Genomic DNA, 20,568 nt, shown 5'->3' with positions numbered 1-20,568 from the left:
TATTCATAAAATTAGCAAAAGAGTTAGACATTCTAAATAGATTCTAATAAATGTAGGTCATCAGACTGGAAAATTCTGGTTAAAAAAAAAACATTGTACTGAATTCTCTAGATAATTAGTACAACTACCAAGTTCCTTTTGCCAGAATAGAGCTAGGTTGTCAGTTTGAAATTCAGATGTCAAATAACTAACATATTCCAAGTTAATCTCCAACTCTGCCTGTTGTATCATGTTGTTTAGTCATCATTTTCTTCCTGACCCAAAAAGAAGACAAGGTTCTGTTCATTTACATGGTTTATTGTTGTAAACATTAAAATTGTCTTTCTCAAAGAAAGAATTTATCAGAAAAAAAATCAGTCTCTAACTGTCATACACCATAGAAAAAAAGGCAGTGACTCATATCATGTGCCATACTAGAAATATACAAAGAAAAATACTACAGAATATGGCAATATTAAAATTCTTACTCAAACATAAAATAATATATTAACTGACAATTTTAGACATTTTAAAAAAACAAAAAAAAATTCAAAGTGCTCAGTAATTTCCAGGGAGTTATGTATATTATAAGCACTCTGGAAACAGTCAAAAGCTGCTGCATGCAAGATTTGTTTAGCTTTAGACAACAAAATAATCAAGATATAAACTTTCTTTTATCAACATCAACAGTACATACAACACTTACAAACAAGGAATGTTGGACGGTGTTACAAACACTATGTGTCCCTTTTGCCAGGATTTTCCGATGTGTTAATACTTGTGCCCACCTATTTTACAATTGAGAAAATGTTTAAGCTCAGATAACTACCAATCTTTATAAAATCTAACAGACTACATAGTGTCTGAAATACTATTTATATAATATAGACATTACTGAAGTAGCAAGTGCCTATAACATTTCAACCTAGAATCAACATGCTTGTCCCTTTTTATGTAATTATTTATTTTCTTTTTTGCAAACACACTTATTTTTTTAGAATTTGTAATATTTATTCATAAATAGGCACAAAATAATTTAAAAAGCCAAACTGCATTGGGTAAATTTACAAGCCTTTGCCTTCTTCAACTCATGCCACCCACGCAACATTTAGTTTTACTATATATTACAGCTTTCTTTACAGCAGAAAACTTTGAAGTCTTGTTAAAGGGCAATACTTGTGGGTCCCCATACAATAGGTGTGTGTGTGTGTGTGTGTGTGTGTGTGTGTGTATGTGTGTGTATTACATCTGTCTTAACTGCAACAACCAACCATGGCCAAACATTTCCCATCATACATGAGCAATCTTTCTTCTGAACATTAAATTGATCTTTAACTGATAATAAAAAGTTTATACCACTTTATTGTGTGTAGTCCGTGTTCTAAATCCAGGATGCCCCGGAGCCAAAATGCCCTTTCAGGTTCTGCCTGCAGGTTAGGAAATAGCAACAGTTTTTGTTTGTTTTCTTTAGGAATGGAGGGGCTGGGGGTTTTACAGAAGGGGGAACAGCTTGAGCTGAGACAGCTCAGAGGGCTATCTCTGCCCATGTGACTAGCCCCCTCTGGACAGTTTCAGTTTTCTTTCCAGTTCCTTATAAGTGCATGGGAGAAGATCTTAGAAAGGTAAAGTGTCCAGGAAAAGTTTGTCAATTATTGCTGGTGGTGGTACCAAGTCTTCCAATTTCAGGTAGAAAATGCGTTGTAGACCCTGTGTACAAAGGGTACGGAGTTCTGGGAGCTTCCCCAACAGTTTGGACAGATAGTTGGGGCGGTTCAACCCCCCATTATTGAAAGTCACGTGGTCTTTGAGACAATTTACAATTTTGTTTTGCAGTTCTTCCACTCTCTTGGGTTCTTTGAGCCCATGTCTCTCTAGAAAACACAATCAGAAACAAACAAAAGAAAAAAAAAAGGCACAAAATAGTTAGTTAGTTGGCAAGACCAGAAACAATGTGCGACAAGCGAAAGTGAATCCTGTTGGGCATTCTGGAGGGGAAGTACCCTGCACCTGCAGTACTGACCTGTAACCATAGCCAGGGCAGCAATGCAGGAGAAGGCAGAAATGTCGATGTTCATATTCTGCAAGTTGGAGGAGAATTCAACAATGGAATCAATCCATTCCCCAAAGCCACGCACGCATTGCAACCTGTGCAAGACCACCCCATTGCAAAAGATGAGTTTACCCTCCACTGGGTTGGACCTGCAATTAATACCAAAGAGAGAGGGGAGAAAAAGAGAGAGAAAAGCTAAACAACTAATTACTTGAAGAGCAATAAATGAGGGATTTAAGAGGCACCTAATTACTGAAGAGTTAATAAAATGTAGACCAGTGGACCTTGAAAGGGTTTAATTTCATAACAATCAAGAACGCCCCCTATCCCACCTCCATTCCATTCTATTCATTCAAGGTTTCTGGGCTTTTGCTCCTTCCCTTCTCCATTTGTTTTATATCTTTTCTTTTCTATTCCCTCTTTCCTCTTCTTTTTCCCTTCTTCCTCTTTTCTATTCCCTTTCCTCCCTTTTTTTTAAAACTTTCTTGATTCTTCTCCCAGCCTCCCTGGATCACCTCTTCCATTATTACCTGTATGCTAATCGAAGGACAAACAGTTCTAAGAAAGCTGATTCAAAAAGCAGGTCCTGGTCAGCTTTGGGCAGGTCAGCAAAGCCGGGGATCTTCTCCGCCCAGCCCCTGATGATCTCCATGGAGCCAGTCAGGAGATCATAGAACTGCTGTATATGCTGGGTGTCATCTCCACTCATCTGATAGTCAGGGTTCGCCTGGAACTGGAATTTCATTTTAAAAAGCACTTAATGAGGTTCTCTAAAATATATAACCCGTGAAATTGCTAACCCCGTTTCTAGTAGGGGAGCCAGGTTTTTATAACAATTAAACCTCTCTCTGACCAGTAAGGAAATTAGATGTTCCGGGGCAATTAATTCAATTAGGGACGGTGCTATGAGGTCGCTGCTTTAAATATGTAAATTACCATTTCCATACAGACTAAATACAGTGCCAGCCAGCCCTGGGAAACGCTCACTCTTATCTCCACAAAACAATTGACACGTTAGTATTCATGCTAGTCCCAGAGTGGGTCTCGAGCTGAGACGCCCTTTGCAAATCTTAATAATATTGCAGTCGCTTCTAGGTTTGCCCAACATACTTCCTCCAATTAAAGCTCTCACATATTTCACAGCTGGAGTAAAAGAGGAATTTGACCACTTGATCCCTGACCCTGGTGCCATTCCTTACACCCCTCTCTTTTCATTCCCTAGCCCCAAGGCAGGTTCCACATCCTTCACCCATGCAGTGGCAGGAAGGATGAGAATTACAACATCTGTATGGAGGATTGAGAATAAAGTAGACATGGGAAGATTTTGTGCAGCCTTAGGTTTTGCCTTAGAGACACTGGTGTATATGATGGTCAAGGAGTACTAGGGGAGTGGGGGTTCACAGAGATTCCACCACTCTGTCATGTCCTCTCCTCTTTGCTCGGTTGGATCCTCTGGTCTACACTTCTCAGTTACCGGACTGTCTCCTGCGGCCCCGCCCAGAGTTGTGAGGCATATCGCCTTGTTTGCCTCCTTTACCCCTTGGGTCTGAGGGTTAATGCTGGGTGTGGGAAGGGGGTCCTGCCCATCTGTTGGTTTGTCCACATGATAGCCCCCCTCCAACTTCTTACCCTGGAATAGTCCAGGCTGGTCATAGCCGGGTTGGAGTCGACATGGGCCCTGACGAGGGCACTGATCAGACTCACCGGGGGCGAGGGGGGAGAGGGCTCCTGTGGGCTCTTCGGTTTCGAGGGTAAACGACCTCTCCGGCCTTTTAAACTGTCCGTGCGAACCACTGCAAAAGAATAGCCCTGTTAGCGCCACTCCCCCGAGCCCAGGCCCAGCTGCCGCCTGGGCTCCTCCCTCGGGAAGGCCGCAGTCGTGGGGCGCCAGGCCCGGGCGGCTCAGGGTCCCCTCTGCTTGTAAAGCCTTTACTGACGAGAAGCATAAACAATGTGGGGTTATTTTATGTCTTCCTCCAACTGGGTCGTATAGTTAAAGGCGAGAAGGACCTGGCAGCTTTCTCTAGAGGAGGCTGAGCAAGCAGGCAGCTGCAGGATCTTGGAGGCCAGACTGAAGCAGGGCGGGGGGAGGGGGACCCGAGACCCTTCCATCTAGGAAGTAGAAAGTAGGACTGGGGTACCGGTAGCCGGTTTTCAAGGGCGCACTTTGAAGAATGGGCAGTTTGCGGTGACCTACCTTCTTTGACCATCCCAACAGCCAGGCACTTTTGAAATCGGCAATATTGACAACGATTCCGGCGCCGCTTGTCCACTGGGCAGTTTTTATTTGCTAAACACACATATTTCGCGTTTTTTTGCACTGTGCGCTGCAAAAGGAAACAATGTAGGCCGAAAATTACTTTTTTTTTTTTTTTTTTACCTTGAAAATACAGCAACCCGGAGACAATTACTGAGTGGCTGGGGTCCACACTCCCTCCCCACAAACAAGCACAAACACACAATTCCTTTTTATTTTTTTCCTTTTTCTTTTCTATTTCTTTTCTTTTTCCTCCCCCAGGGTATTTAACAGAAGAAAATTGATAGCGTTAACATTTGAGCTAACCTTGCCGCTCCTTGCTGTGTTTTATATGCCAAGAGAAGGAGAAGGAGACGCTCAGTAAATACAAATCCGTGGGCATTCATATTATTTACATTCCTTGGAGACCTTCTCTATTTAAAATGATAAGATTATTCAATCAGGATGGCGAAATAAAGAGATCACTTAATTTGACCATAGGGAATTCTGTTCCACTTGGTTAGCTCAGACACGGTTCTCTGTCCTAACCAATTTCAATCTGAACAGGGAAGACAGCTCCTAGCACATGCAAATGACCCTCTTCCAACTCCGGCTCCAGCAACTTCGGGCGGGGGCCCGCCGGGTCGGCAGTTTGCGGGGGATGAGGACCAGGGTCTACAAGTCTTTCTGCGTCCCTTGCTCAGATAACCCGGAGCAACTCCCTCCACCACCACAAGCCTTAGGCAGCTGCAGGGCAGCTTAGGCTGGCCAGAGAGACTCGGGCGGTCCGGGGCGAGCTAGGGCCGGGTTGCCCGAACCAATGCGAAGGGCACAGTTCAGGGTCCGGGGCACTATGGAGAACCACCTGCCTCCTCTGCCCCTCCCTTGCTCACCTTAAAGAAGCCTTTGCAGCCCTCACAAGTGCGCACGCCGTAGTGCTGGCAAGCCGCATTGTCGCCACACACCGCACACAGCCCCTCGTTGGAGGGGGAGCCCCGCGACGGCGGCGACGGCACCTGTGTGTCAAGCAGCTGAGACGCGTGGCCGATCTGCAGGCCCGGGAAGCCCATAGACGCAGGCTTGCGAATGGGGTTGGGCACAGCGAAGGTCTGCCCGTCCACCACGTGGTGGCTGCCCGCGGGCTCCGGGTTCATGGGGACGTGCAGGGGCCCGTCGAAGCGCATCTGGCAGCTAGACACCGGAGTGCCTGGGGGCGACTGCTTAAAGGAGAAGAGCGAGAGGCGGGAGACAGGCGTTTTCCTCTGCTCAATCATGTGTGTAGTGGCTACGTAGTTCTGGTGGAAGTTGTGGAGAGACCCCGGGTCGTCCCACATGGGGCTGTGTTGCACCTGGAAGCCCGGGGTGGTGGGTGTCGGAGGCGAGGAGGGCTTGTAGTAAACCGACCCGGAGTGCGGCATCATCTCCTCAGACTGGGGGGGCAGGTGGCTGTGTTGCTGGTAGTTGTGCATCTGAATGTCTTCTACCTTAATGGAGGACTGCTGTCCGGACAGGGGCATTTGGTACAAGCAAGGTGGCTTGACGTCGTAGCCTGTGCTGTAGTTGTCCATAAAGGTACTGAAGCTGGGGAGAGAAGTGGTGGCAGTGATTTCAGTGTTGGTGAGGTCCATGCTAAACTTGACAAACTCTGGAGTTAAGAAATCGGAGCTGTATTCTCCCGAAGAGTGGTAACTGTAGCTCTGAGAAGCAGGGCTGGCTCCTTGAGGCGAGGACCCATACTGCGCCTGAACACAAGGCATGGCTGGAAATGAAACAGGGTGATATACACTCAGCCTGGTCAACTGAACACTTTCTCCCGGGCTCGGGTACACCTGGAGCTACACCGGCAGCCCACGGCGGTCAGAGAGCCGGTAGGTGCGCAAGAGGAGGAAGGGCGAGAGAGGTCGAATGCTGCAGAGCAACTGTGTAAAGTGTGAAAAGACTGTACAAACAAAGACCCAGAGCTAGAAAGCTATTGAGGGTCCACACTCTCAGATATTTCCAAATGCCTACTCCCCTCCCCCCTCCACCTCCACCCCAATCAATCCCGCTCTGAAGAAACTCTTCTCTGAAGCTCTGGTTCAGCGAGCTTTCTAGAAATGACCATCTAGAAATAAAGTTGAATTGCACAATGGAAAGTTGTTCTCTGTAACCTTAAGTTACAGGGTTTGCCTGAGAAAATCGTGTCGTGCTGTTTGTTGATGGCTAGGGAACTCAGGAAAGGTGATGAAAGAAATAAAGTTCACTAACCTTCAGCCGAGTTACTGGTGTTTTCGAGGAAATTAAAGGTGGACAGTGTCGTAATTCAATGAAGGACAGTTTCCAAGGTATTTAGAAAAGCAATGGGGAGTCCAGTCTGTCGGATCTCCTTCCTAAAATACAGACACAGGAAGTTTCAGGGTGTCTTCCCAACTGAGATTTGGCTGGGCTTATGCAGACTCACCAGACAGGCCCTTTTATGTCTCATTGGAAATTAGGGTGTAGCCTTTACCAAACAGCAGTTAAAATGGATGTGAAAAGACGTGACTGGAAACAAGAGATAATGCCACCCATTGCACTAGGTAAATCCTTGCAGAGAAAGGACCCTGAAGGAGGAAAGGTATTCCATGAACTTATTTAACACTTATGATGTAATGAATTGGCCCCTTTGCTAGAGTGTGGGTGGAGGGTCATTTCCCTTTTTGCTTAGTTCAGACCTGAATAAGAAGACTAGAATTGAAGAAAAACTACACAGTTAGAATCTACTTTTTTCTTTTCCTGGTGAAATAGGCTTTTATGAGGGGGGTATTAGAAGTCAAGAATATAAAATGAGAAAACAATTCCCTCTTCTTACAAAATCTTAGCAAGGCCTAGACATACAAGAAGACAATTAGAGTGGAAGCATCTGTGTTTCTTAAGTGTTTTTAACAGAGCACTGAGAAACATACAAGTGAATCCGTGTTCATGTCTCCAGAAAACTTGGTTTTCTACATCTTTAATGGCCAAGGGGTGGAATGAGGGGACTATGTTTTCATGAGCATCTTGGGTCAACTGCAGAGGAAGAGAATACTGCATATAGGGTATTGCACCAGTGTAAAAGCACTTTGCAGCCTATCAAGCTGAACACCTTCTCCACAATGCTTTCCACAATCTGCCTACTTGCTGGAACAAGGCATTCTTGTGTCCTAGTAATTTTCGGATGTTTTCACTTGGAAGGCATCCTAGAGCACAGACGATCTTATAATGAACAAGAAAGCCAAACATCATCAACTCTTGCTCTCTCCCTTCCCTCATAATCTTGATTGGGGGGGGGGGGGAATGGCAGGAAGAAAAAGCTAACCAGAAAAAAAAAAAATAAGAGACTTTTGACCCTCTCAACCCTTGGAGATAAGTCTATGCCAGATATTAACCCCCTAATAACTTCATAGTTTCATAACTACTCCACATCACCCCCCACACACACACCACCCTCTCTCTCTCTCTCTCTCTCTCTCTCTCTCTCTCTCTCTCTCTCTTTCTCTCTCATACAAGGACCCAAGGACGTCACATGTCAAAACCAGAAATTTCAGGCAACTTAGTAACAGGACACTATGAACACCACCCTTATTCAACAATACCCGGGAAACATCCGCACACTGGCCAGGCGGTGACACAGTTCCCAAGCAACGCATAAACTGAAGAACTTTCTCTCCCTGTCAGTTTGCAGACAGCTTCCCTCATATACACAGGACTTGGAGTCTCCGTGTAGGAAGGCCACAATCAATTCTTCCCTAAGAACAAACTTAGCGCATGTTTCCGCAGGCAAATCCACAGCTTCCCAAAGTGTGGAGGCTCCTTTCTACGTCCACCAATGAGGAGTCTAGAAATCTCTATTGGAAGCCAACTCCCCCCTAATGTCAAAGCCGGAGTTCAAAATAAAGCCCTTCACAGCTGCGCGCACCCACTCCCCATTCTCCCGCCCCACTCGTGCTTCAACTCTCGGGCTCCCACTTTCAGAGAACCTGTTCCACCTACGTGGAAAGAGAAGACGTACAAAAGAAAGATAAAAGAATTCGAGCTGCACCGGCTGCACCTACTCACTTAGGAGTTCTCCGCGTCTCTCTTCATTCATTCAACTCCGCAGAAGTGCAGTTCCCTCTGGGAGCCCGGTGCCCGGGTCGGGGGATGGTGGGCGAGCAGGGCGAAGGGAGCCGAGACAACGCAATCCGGGAGGCAGCAGAGGTAGGCGGCCGGCTGGGCAGACTAGCAGGACCGCGGAGCCTTGCGCGAGCCGCCGGGCGGACTGGCCCTGGCCGCCAATGTGCCTTTGTTTATGTGGCTCGCGCTGCCGCTGCCAACATGCACCTAAAGTCTCCGCGCGTCAGCGCGCGTCAGCGGCCCGCTACCCAATCGCGGAGCCGCCGCACTCCCCGGACTCCTGGCCCGCGCTGGCTTTGGTATATTTCCGACCTGACGTCACGAGCAGGGCTGATTTTAAGGTGGGAACCGTTCTGCGTTCACCTTGGTAGCCGGCTTGGGTGGGATTTTTTTTTTTTTTTTTCCGAAAGAGGTGTGACCTCTTCACCCAGCTCTGTGAAGCCCGCAGCGCTGCTACACTTCACCTTCCCCCAAGCCTCCGAAACCCCGTGGCTTCTTGGCCACTCACACATGGGGAGGGTATAACAAAAGCACGGGCGGAAGGGAACGCTGGCGTGGGGCAGGTAGCCTGCACCTAAAACAGCACGGGATGGGGTGTGCCTTGCAGGGTCCTAACCTCACTCACCCACCATCGTCACACAGACCCCATAGCGGAAGTGCATACAGATCTGTCCCATGACACAAGACACTCAGGGCTCAGGCAGGGTGGGATTTCCCTAGCCCAATGCATTCCCCTTTTCTCCCTTCTTCTATTCTTGTCCTCTTTGGCACATTTCCTTCTCAGATTCATATCTCTCTCTCTCTCTCTCTCTCTCTCTCTCTCTCTCTCACACACACACACACACACACACACACACACCAGAAAAGAGAGTAAGGACAGGGCCTATTTTTCTTTCCTTCTTTCTTTTTTTCTTTGTGGTGCCTATGTTGGAGGGAGGACGTGGTTCGTGAAGGAGTGAGGAAAGGGATGGGGTAGATGGTGACCTAGCCCTTCAGGGACTCCAAAAGTCAAAGTGAAGTGTTTTTCTTTTGCAGACAATGCAGCCAGACAGTAAGCAACAGGTGCGCCTTATGCAGAAAGGGTACCACCTTCTGCCAAACTACAATACTTTCGACACTCCCCAGTGCCCACCAACTCGTATTCCATCCACGAGTTTTAGAGAAACAAATCGACCTTCTTTTGAAACACAAGGGCTATCACAGCCGTGATCTATCTGAGTAAAGAGGAAAAGGCTAGACAAGGGAAGCAGAGAGGCTGGGGCGGCGCGGGGTGGGGGGGGGCGATCAGTGTGTACGCAAAAAGTAAGGTGTATGCCTACGACCCTCCTCTGAGAGGAGAGCTGGCGGAATGTGGAAGCTCCACCTGAGCCCCGCGGTATCTCCGTCACCCTCGACCCTGCTTTGTAAAATAATTCACCCTCCACGCCGCCAAAGGCGCAAGGAGCTTTTTAGCAAAGGAATCGCCGCTTCTTCAGGGGGTGATAGTCGTCCGGCTGAAACTGGGCGGGCCTCCTTGGGATACTCTGGTGGGTTGGAAGAGGCTGGGACCAAGGAAGAGTTCTGAGATGCTCCCTTTCTGTGCCTCAGACCAAGTGCCAGCTGCCTCTCCACTTTTGGCATGGCTCGCTTCCAGACTACCAGGGTTCCTTTGCAACTCGTCCCCCGCCTCCCCACCCCACTCCCGTAGCCCCCAAATCCGTGAGCTCAACATGAGCCGAAAGAATCATGGAACTATCCGAGTTCCGGGGTTGCTCATCCCTAATCTGCACCTCCACCATTGCCGGCTCCTCGCCGACCCCTTCTACCCTGTGAATGGAGAGGCGTTGCCATCAGGTGCTCTGTGGCTACCCAGGAAAGCTGAGGGCTCTTCTGCATTGCAGCTCAGGGAAACCTACGTGACCACCTTAAGTTTCCCCCAGATGTTGCGGCTGCTGCTACGGCTGTCGCGGCCGCAGAAGCTCAGCGGTGCCCTAGTGGGCGCGAACAACAACAAAAAAGCCAGGAAGTGTGTGTGTGTGTGTGTGTGTGTGTGTGTGTGTGTGTACGCGCACGAGCGCGCGAGCGCGCGTGTGTGTAGTGGGGGGGATGTTGTGGTGGTGGGCAAGGGTGTGTGAGAAGAGGGACGAGAGGGGGAAGGGGGAAGAAAAGCTTATTAGTATGAGCTCGGTAGCGTCAGCGCCCCGTGGGCAGAAGCTATTCCACGCGAACGAAAGGGAAAAAGTGAGAGTTTGGAGAGCAGGGGAGAAGGAAGGGGGTGGGGTGGCGGTGACGCAGGGGCGCAGGCATTGACGCACCCGCCAGGCTCTGCCCAAAATAGCAGCAACTCCAGCTCAGAGGCGCCCTCCCGGGTTCCCTTCCCTTCCCTTCCCTTCCGCGAGGGAGCAGGGCGCGGCCAGGGGGAGCTTTCCTTGATCCCTGCGGTAGGCCAGGTTCCCAGCAGCTATTTTCAGGCAGTCGGAAACTCAAGCGCAGCCATGCTGGGGTGGCAGTTATTATTTTTTAATATAGTCTTCAGGAAAGCGAGGGACAGGAGAACTTTAAGGTTGTAATCACAACCCTTCATACACAAATATTCACGTCTAGGTAGATTCGTTCCCTCTGCACGATCCTCCCTCCTCGTTGCCATTAAGAACGTACAACTTAGGCTGGGTGAGCCTGGGGGCAATTTGAAAATTTCCCTCCCAGAGAGCAGAAAAGTGTACTGGAGTTATTTAAAGTGAGATCAACTGAAGCCAAGCATGGCAATAAGATAAACTATATAAGAGCAACCTGTCGAGTATGGTTTCTTTATAACACAGCCTCTGCTCAAGTCTTAATGCAACCAAGATACAAAGGCAGTCCTCACAGTAGCTTATTGCAATAAGTGTTAGTGGAGAATGGAGTAAATATTAGTTAAGTGTAATAAAGTGAGAGAAAGGGGAAACCTTTCCGCTCCGCATGTTTAAGGGTTTTCTCTCTCCTCTTCAAATTCTTATTCAAGTTCTTGGGAAGTGTTACAATTTCTTAGGAAAACACACCGGATGTGAAAATAATAAACTTGCTTTAACTAATTATTGGATGAGTTATTTCTTGAGTTGGGGTTTTGGACTGGGCTTGGATGTGCTTGGGGTGGAAAGGATCCAAATCACACAAAAGTTTATAGAAGGGCGCTGCTCAAAATCCCAGACTATTTTCCCCAGGAGATTCTGATGGGACCAAGTCTCAGGAGCACCACCAATGTGTGTAATTGACTGATTCTGTCAGTAGGGGGCCTGACTCCACAATGTTCTAGAGAATATCTTAGGCGCGCACACACAAAATTGGCTATTTACTACTTAGGTTAAGCCTGAGGAAAGAATGCTGCAGTCCCAAATATTCATATTGTGCTGGAATTCACATATAACTACAAATCTTTGATTCTTTTCAATTTCCTCCAAAAGGGAAACAGTTTAACACATGGGATTAGGTTCACAATAGATTTTCTTTATTTCCTCCTGCCCATGTTTAACTCACTGTTGGTCACAGGGGGGAAAAATCAAAATGGTAATAAAATCTCTCATTTTATCACCAACCAGTTCAAATTGGCATATAGTTTGGAAAAATGAAAGCATGTTTTAAAATCCTATGATTATATGTTTAAATAAATTATAGTTTAGAAGAGGATTCCTGTGGGTGTATTTGCTAGTACATAAGAGAATGCTTTTGTGCATAGAGGTTTAATTACACATATAATGGAATCAAAATGTAGAATTGAACAACCTTTCAGAAAATGTTAAAACGATGCTTTAGGCTAAAAGAAACTGAATTTCTGCCTTTATTATGACTGCAAACCTTTGGATTCTTACACATAAATAGTTCAAATAAAGTATTTTATAACTCAATTAAAATGACAATAATGTTTTTTTAAAAAATCAGGATCCAGCATCTGATATAACTTTAAATTACTGCCATATATAAATGTGTAAATTTATCCTACAATGAAGGTCTAATTTCTTAATAATTTTAAATAGATGGGAGCAAAAACTTAGTCCTATGCATAACTACACCCTTTAGAAACCAACTACAACAAACTATAAATTATTACTATTAATAAATAAAATTAGATGACCTCAGAATAGCATTTAGGAAGATACTTATCTTATGATATTAACAAATATTAAACATAATACATTAGCACATTTGTGGAAAATATTTTCATTAAAATCAATATAAATAATACATACACTCATATCTAAACTATTTTATTTTTTGCATGGCTAAGCAGATTATACTTAATAAAATTCAGCTTTTGGTATAATTTAGAAAGCAAACATGCATGTAATCCCATAGGATTTTCTATCTTAATGCATAGGAAAGAGGCCTCTGGGGATTTATTTCACTATACTCCCCCAAATTAATTCAGAGTAGACCTTAAAATGCAGGCATAGTGAAACAGACATACCTGTTATGTCCTAAGAGTTAAGGCAACTTTGAAATATTGTATGATAAAATTACTTAGTGGAACTTATTTTAATAATTAAAATGAGATACGTATTATATTTAGACAAACTTTCAATTCACAGCATTTGTTGCCATTCAGCAGGCAGTTTTACACTAGTGATAGAAGAAATTTTCACTTTGAAGAGTATCTGCTTTTAAAAATAATTTTTAAATATTAAAGGGTGGTAGTGTTTTGTTTTGCCATTTCATCTGCATTGAAAAGATATTGATCAGCAAAATTGTTCCTTTCCACAGGATGCTCAGAGAACAAGTCAGTTACTTCCTTGATAGTCTCATTTTGGATAGTCGCAGCTTTTATTCAGATTTACCCAGTCCATTTTTCACCAAAAATCATGAAATACAAAGACTCTAAAATGTATTTCTTACTTTGACTCAGAACTCAATTCTAGAAATATGTAAAGATGTGCAGGAATAAATAGCACTCTTTTCTAGAAGGATCTACTTGTAAATTAAAATTATAAAACTGAACATATGGTAAGCCTCATGCCACTCAAAAAGTATTTTGCATAATAAATCTTTCATTTTTTTGGTAATATTTGACTTGCAGTGGCCATCTCCTAAATATTTACCTTTAAATTACTTAATATTTTCTCATGTAACAATTCCTTTTTTATTAGGCAAAGAAGGGTAACTTTGGTTTTATACTTATTACTAATTTCTGTAAAATGTACAAATTCCTAAAAGACATTTTAAAGATTCTGAAAATAAGTTGCTATACATTAAGAAAATATCAAAGCGCCTGAAATTCTAAAAGTAGCTAATAACATTGGTTACCCTAGCAGTATTAGATATCATTTCTTTAGGTAGATAAAATATATAAACTTTACAATCATTTTTGTATGTAAATCACAGTAGGCTAGTTTTTGTACTAATTTCAGTGGCAAAATAACCTCTTTTGATTGTTTCCTCAAATTAACTGGTAGATAGGAAACTCTCAGTTTAATGAAAAATGAAGATAAGCTATTTATATTTTACGACAAAGACACATATGCCCTTTTCCTCTTCTTAATTCTGCAATTATCAAACCTACAATTTTAACACTACAAAAGTAACTTATAGCAAGGACCCTTATAGTGATAAGTAATAAATCTAATTACCATATCCTTTGAATAGATGTAATATAAATTTCATTGCTCACTTAAAAGTTCTAAAGTTAACAGCATAAACTTGAAGTTGAGTAATTAAGTAATCCTTATATAGACACTTATTAAAGTATTTATACATATTATCTTAAATCTACATCTATCATTTTGCCAATTAAAATTAGGACTTTAATTGCAATTAAGTAATTTAATTGCCAATTGAACAGCAAAATTGCTAAGTGACTAATTTTAATGCCTATTTTAATTACCAATCATGACTGGGGAGGGAGCTAATCAAGTTACATCAAGCAGTACCAGAGTAATGATGTGAAAAAAAAAAAAAAGAACAAACATTCAAGGCTACATGCTTTAAAAAAAGAAACATAAATTAAATAAATGCAAACACAATCTTATAAATGTATAAAATACTGTATTTCAATATCTGAATACAGAACAGGAAAGAGAACAAGATTAATTAAGGAGCTCCTGTCAATCTTCAGTCAAAGTAAGGACAATCAAAGTCAAATTTTTATGTGATATTTACATGGCACTCATACTAAATCAGATAAAAACAAAGCTGCATAGAGCCGAGAATAAAAGACTGTTTTCTGCTTGGCTGGTTAAATATTTACAGATTGACAGTTTAAAAAAATTAATGAAATGCTTATAAAAGAGAACTAAGTTTCCAATGCAACAACATGGGCTTTGAATTTGAAAAGCAAGCAGGGCAAGTGTAATGGTACTATACTCTTGCCTGATGATTCTCCTCAAAACCATGAACTTAAAAGAAGAATTCTGTCAGAGGCCTAATCCCTAGTCATACCTTGTCCTGTTTCTTTAAGAAAAAAAAAAAAATCTGGATTATTTCAAAGACTTTAAATTTATTCATGAGTAAAAATAAGTAATAGTTAGGTTTATAAAACAATTAAAATTTACTTAATATGGGGAATATACTTAATTCTAATAGTCTGTGTCATTTTTGGTTAGAATTAACAATCTCACTCAGGATAAAGGCTCTAAATCAACAAACAGCAGAAACACTGATGAAAATCTTTTCAAAAGTTTTCGTACCCAAATAAATTCTCAGATTAGCTATATGAAGGACAATAATAAAAGAAGCAAGTGAAGTTGAGGGCTCAAAAAATACAAAGTGATTCCCTAGTAGAAAATAATAATTCTAGTACTTACAGGCTATAAGGTTTGCTTTGGTAACCAACCACCTTTAGATAGTCCATTGTTTAGATTAACAATGGACATCCATCAAATCTTCATTCAAAATAAAAGTCCTGCTGCAAGATATATATCTTGTTTTTGTTGCCATATAGGTATACAAAACATATATGGTTTGTCTATCTTAAAGAGTTTGAAATTATTCATGAAATATATGTAATGTAATAACTTGAGAGAACAAATAGTGCAGTTTGGGGGCTGGGGTTATGGCTCAGAGGTAGAGCACTTGCCTAGCACGGCACTGGGTTCAATCCTTAGCACCATATAAAAATAAAATAAAGGTATTATGCTCACCTACAACTAAAAATATAAATCTTTAAAAAATAGTGCTGCTTGGGATTGTATTTACTAATGGATTTGAATATTGAAATGAAGCACAGCAGGATTTTTGGCCTGGATTTTGAAGGAGGAACATTTTTAATAATCTCTAGACTTGACTAAGGGGTATGATATCTGTCCATGACAATAACAGCTTTATAAGGCAAGTTCTCTGTGACTGATTAAAAGACACACTCGCTGTCTATTCACAAGTCTTGGAGATGGAGTCATTTTTGACAAGCTCACCACTGATCATGGTTAAAACTCATTGATGTGCCACAGAGAAGTAAAACCTCAGCTATTAAAAGATTACCAAAAACAGGGGCTGGGGTTGTGGCTCAGCAGTAGAGCACTTGCTTCACACGTGGGAGACCATGGGTTAGATCCTCAGCACCACTTAAAAAAATAAGTGAAATAAAGTTATTGTGGCCAACTACAACTAAAATATAAATATTAAAAAAAAAAAAGATTACCCAAAACAGCACCAGATAAGAAGTTTTACAGAACCTAGGCTTAAGTTATCCTGAGTTAGGTTTATCTTATCTTGGATGTATCTTAATTTGCACCGTATGAGATTCTTTGCTATATACATACACAAAAGATCTCATTTGCTAATTATCAAAATGAACTAACTCAAACACTACATAATAAATCATTAACCATTACAAAGGGGAGAAAAAAAGGAGAAGCATCATCTTTTAATTTCAAAATGATCTACAGACAAACTTTCAGAATGTTAACACTTTCTGAAACATGTATGACTAAAAGTAAATAGCTTTTTAGACTGTTCATATCTATTTTATGCATTTTTTATAAGACTATATAGTCTATCAGTTCACACAAATATGGCTTCATATTATTGGAAGCAAAAACTTTTTCAAAGTTAGTGTCTCTAGCTTTCAGATCCCCTTACTAGATAAAAGTAAAGAAGCTTTAAAAAAAAATTGTCTTTTACTTTTGTATCCTTAACTTAGTACTTTTCCTTCAGTATGATCTGCCTGCCTTAGTGGATGAAAAATTAGTGGATGAAAAGGAAATAATAAAAGAAAGCATGCTTTTAATCTAAGGTTAGAGGCAATCAAAACATTTCATTAGTTACCAAAATATTTAAAAATAAAATGTGAAATATTACTGAATCATTCCAATAGATTTAAACAGCAACTTCAGTTTGCTTTCACTGAAATGTTGGGAGGAAAAAACAAAAAATATCGAATTCATGATTCAAGTCCAAATGCACAAATAGTGAGTGCACAGGTATATTGAAATTGGTTTGCTAAGGAGAAAAAACTTAGATTCTTATATTTCATGGTTTCTATGAACAGTTTTCCTTAAGTTAACTTCCAGAGTTTAGGAATAGTTGGAGTTTTTGAGTGGAGAATTCCAAGAAGCTAATGAATTAGCTTATTGATACGAATTAGAAGTTATACTGAAATAAATAGTGGGTCTCCCTAGGAGTTGATTTTCTTCTTTTAGAAAGTTAGGCGTTCCAAAGATTGCTAACTTTTAATTAATTCGCTCTGGAAGTCATATTTCCCCCATTCTCCTCGATTGGCAATTTCCAAAACAACAGTTTTGTTAAACTTCATAAATTTTGCATCGTCTAGAAGTGGGAGGGGGAAAACAGGAGGCAATACAGAACAGATTTTACAGCCAAAATGATTTGACAAGGGCCTCTCAAACTAAAAATAGATGTTATGGAATTTGAAATGTAGCTCTCTAACTCAATTTATATCACAGAAATTGTGAGATGCTATCTTCCTGTTGTTATAACGTATCAGGTCAAGGGATATAAATTGTACCAGGTAATTCATTTTGCTGTTCAGAGAGTCATTAAGTTCCTCCCAGAATATATGTGATTGATATCCCTGGAGGTGAAAGGCTAAAGGAACCATATGGCAACATGTTGCATTCCGTATGCTATCTGCCCATCCGTGCTTAAGCTGCCATTAGCAACATCTGTACCTTACGGAAATCCAGCTGCGCCAAAGACGGCTGAAGGAGTTGTACTGGGGAAACCGGGCGGCAGGGGAGGGGGGGGGTCTTGTTTAGCGCCATTAACTTGAGACTTTCTGTCTATCTACCAGGGCGAATGGAAGCTTTCACAATTAGACGAGACGACACAAATGCTTTATTAAAGTTTAATTTTGAACTCCCAATTAGCAAAAGTGCATTACAAATCGATTGCAATTTCCTAGAAGGCACTACGAGTTCTCGGCCTGCCTGCCACGTGCGAGGGGCTCCAGAGCAAGCTTTCCCGGGTCCCGGCAGCTGAAAGGGGATGGTTCAGAGCTGGTCTCCGCATCCCAGGAAGTCCCTAAAATCCTTCTCAGCCCCTTCTTTCGCCGGGCGGGGTCATCCAAGTACTGAACCCACCCGAGATGGGAGCCAGGGCGTGGGGGGGAGAGGCCGATGGCTGGTCCACAGCGTTGTGGGGTGGCGAGAGGAGGGAGTGGACCGGGGAGTGACGGCGGGAGGCGAGCAGGAAGGGGGGGGGTCTCTATTATGTTGGCCTCTAGGGAGGAGCCTCATTTAGGCAGTCAGGCGGGAGAAGTTTCTCTTTCGCTCTTCGCGCTACGTACCCAGATTGGCTTCCTGCGAGCAGAAGGAGGCGGTGGAGGGGGGAGAGAGGAGTCCCGGAAGGGCTGCCAGGCGTTCTCATCCACCCCCAGCTCCCCTCCCCTCGCCCCAAACAAAGCATCCCCATTCTAGATCCAGGATACGTTACCTGCCCGGCGCTGCCGGCCCCTCCGTCACTGCGTCCCCAGCTGGGCGCGCCCGGCGTGGGTCCCGCTCCCCGGGGCGCACAAAGTGGCTGCCCGGGGCGGGATAGATCCCCCACTTTCTTCAAGTTGGGGAAGGGAGAAAAATAGGAAAGCAGAGGAAGTGGAAGCGGAGGCTGGGGCAAAGGAACTTACAGATAAAATGTGGGGGTGGGGAGCCCGCGGGGCCCGGGTCCTGGCCCGGGGCGGAAGAGGCCGGTTACCTTTCAGGGGGTCGTGGCCGAGAGGGAGGGAGGTCAGGGAGCGGCCACCCGCCTCCCTCCCCCGGCCCCTGGTGGCGGCGGCAGCTGCACACACAGAAGCCCATTGTCGCCGGCACCCGGCGAGCAGCCCCGCGGACTCGGCCCGGCGGCCAAGCGCGTCAGCGGCCCCGTCAGCCAGGCCGGGCTCCGTGACGCGCGCGCCGCCCGCTCTATAAATAGCCCGCCGCCGGGCTGTTCGGGCGGCTTTCCAGTGACGCCGGGGCGGGCGCGGGAGGAGGAGGGCGAGAGGAAACAATAAAACGGCCGGCCCGCCCGCCTCCGAAGCCTCCCGCCACACTCCCGGGCCGCCCGCGGTCTTCCCCGTCGCGCTTCCTTTTTGCTCGCCCACGACCGCCCCGAGAGGAGCGCTGCTCGCGGGTGGGAAGGAGCAAGCCGAGCCCTGGGGACCCGAGCCCGAGAGAAGATTGTTCACAGGCCGGGGTGTCGGGGAGGGATTGTGGCGACGATTTTAGTGGATGGTTCGCTGTGTTGCTCTCAGGTTGACTTGCATCTCCATGCTTTGAAGCGCCCCTACACCCATTCTAGTGCAGGTCGGATGTGTGTTTGTGGTAGTAAGTTCTCAATGGAAAAAAAAAAAAAAAAACTCCCATCTTAAATGTAAGCGTTATGTAGGCTTATTTGGGGGCGGGGGATCAGGCCCATGCTACTGTTTTAATTCGAGGTGCTGTATAAGGGTGCCCAGTAGAAGCAGCGTGGCGTGGAGTCCAGGACCCAGGCTTTTAACTCCATGTATTTTGTAAGTCTTTTTGGCCTTGAATATAGTGTAGGTCTTGAACAGAGCATATTTTAATTTTCCAAATGTCTATTATCTTTCAACGTTTTAGGCTTTCATCAAGGCTACCATTTAAAGGGGCTTTCTCTAAAGTTCAATATTTTTTTGTGGCAACTTCTACTACTAACTTGGTCCTCAAGCAGTTTTGTCACTGACCCTGAGAACTGTCCTAACCATTGAGGTGACCATATACAACAGGAAGTACTGTTTTACTGGGAGTGTCAATTGATAGATGATTAAGATTGTGTTGCTTCCTGAACAAAAGGTCTCAGACATATGAACACACCATTTCGTGGGGTGCTGATTTATAGAAAATATGCAGATATAAGCAAAGTGTTGAAGGGACCTGGTGTGAATAGAGCATGTTAGAAAGACTAAGGAAATGGTTCTTAATTTACAATCACGGCAAAATGGTGTAATGGAAGGTACTTTAGGCTAGGAGTTGGAAGACCAGAAAATTTGAGTATTGATTATATCTTCGTTGTACTTTTTTGTGTCACCTTGCAGTAATCGGTTTGTCCTGCCTCACTTTTCTCATCTTTAACATTAAAAACTGGTGTCTGCTTTTCTATACTAGTGTTCTAAGAAGATAAAGAATGTTATTGTGTTCAGATATCAAGTTTCATCAAACTAATATGAGCATTCATTGTCTCATAAGAAGAGGGTAACAAGTGTAGATTAATTTGTCTTCGGACATTTTCAAGTTTTGCACAAATTTTTCAAAAAGTGAAATTAGGATCACTTCAAGAAAAAGGATGAATTAGTGTACCAATGAACTATTTTAAGAGGAAAACATCATTATCACTATTGACTCATTTACATGATAGCAGATATATTTACAGTCTTATGATATCATAGACCTTTTTCAACACCACTTCCTCATGTGAGAAATGGATTCTGAATTACAAAATACAGTAGGACCACTTTCTGCAATTTTGTCCCCATTTCTGGCTGTTGTGTCTTTCAGAGGAATTTTTCATTTGAAGGACACTAAATTGTTTCTCAATAAGTGGCAGTTTTGAGACCCAGGGAAGTCTTCTGGTTGAGTTTCCTGAGACAGTCAGAATATGCCTTATTCTCCTTCAGGTTGGTGAAGGAAGAAAACATAAAAGTGGCAGAAACAAGTTTAGAGCCAAAACATTTGCTTCACATAGATACCACCAAAGTGTGATCACAACTAAAAGTTAACCAATATTTTTCCAGTTCCAAAAGCACATCTGTCTCTTTTTCCCACAAAAATGTTTGATATCTCTAATTTAATTTTGC

General features: G+C 43.5%; 1 protein-coding gene and 1 long non-coding RNA gene across 6 annotated transcripts; both read right to left on the bottom strand.

The window, feature by feature from the left end:
• Positions 1–363: 363 nt before the first annotated feature.
• On the bottom strand, positions 364–8,511 carry Nr4a2 (nuclear receptor subfamily 4 group A member 2). Of its 3 annotated transcripts, none has more exons than XM_076865885.1 (8): positions 8,322–8,511; positions 6,513–6,634; positions 5,159–6,024; positions 4,227–4,356; positions 3,659–3,822; positions 2,560–2,762; positions 2,000–2,178; positions 364–1,850 (listed from the first exon to the last, which is right to left on the bottom strand). In XM_076865885.1, exons 3-8 carry the CDS (start codon positions 6,020–6,022, stop codon positions 1,594–1,596), a joined length of 1,797 nt encoding a protein of 598 aa, XP_076722000.1. In that variant the 5' UTR covers positions 6,023–6,024; positions 6,513–6,634; positions 8,322–8,511; the 3' UTR covers positions 364–1,593. The 3 variants fall into 3 exon arrangements, with proteins under 3 accessions (XP_076722000.1, XP_076722002.1, XP_076722001.1); XM_076865887.1 differs by having other exon boundaries at positions 5,159–5,846; XM_076865886.1 differs by lacking the exon at positions 8,322–8,511 and having other exon boundaries at positions 5,159–6,007; positions 6,513–6,539.
• Positions 8,512–17,592: 9,081 nt separating this feature from the next.
• LOC143407115 (uncharacterized) lies at positions 17,593–18,660 on the bottom strand. Of its 3 annotated transcripts, none has more exons than XR_013092326.1 (3): positions 18,213–18,660; positions 17,861–18,079; positions 17,593–17,755 (listed from the first exon to the last, which is right to left on the bottom strand). It is a non-coding gene; the product is annotated as an uncharacterized LOC143407115 (long non-coding RNA). The 3 variants fall into 3 exon arrangements; XR_013092324.1 differs by lacking the exon at positions 17,861–18,079 and having other exon boundaries at positions 18,213–18,329; positions 18,471–18,660; XR_013092325.1 differs by having other exon boundaries at positions 17,593–18,079.
• Positions 18,661–20,568: the final 1,908 nt, after the last annotated feature.

The sequence above is a fragment of the Callospermophilus lateralis genome, chromosome 9 (genome assembly GCF_048772815.1).
Source record: "Callospermophilus lateralis isolate mCalLat2 chromosome 9, mCalLat2.hap1, whole genome shotgun sequence".
NCBI lineage: Eukaryota > Metazoa > Chordata > Mammalia > Rodentia > Sciuridae > Callospermophilus > Callospermophilus lateralis.
This window is presented reverse-complemented; position numbering and strand designations above follow the sequence as displayed.

Excerpts from the sequence above, each read along its gene's own strand:
- Nr4a2 (XM_076865885.1), bottom strand. The coding sequence starts at position 6,022 with ATGCCTTGTGTTCAGGCGCAGTATGGGTCCTCGCCTCAAGGAGCCAGC. Across the intron at positions 3,823-4,226 it reads TGTTGGGATGGTCAAAGAAG|TGGTTCGCACGGACAGTTTA; the intron begins GTAGGTCACCGC and ends ATTCTTTTGCAG. Across the intron at positions 2,763-3,658 it reads CCAGCCTGGACTATTCCAGG|TTCCAGGCGAACCCTGACTA; the intron begins GTAAGAAGTTGG and ends ATGAAATTCCAG.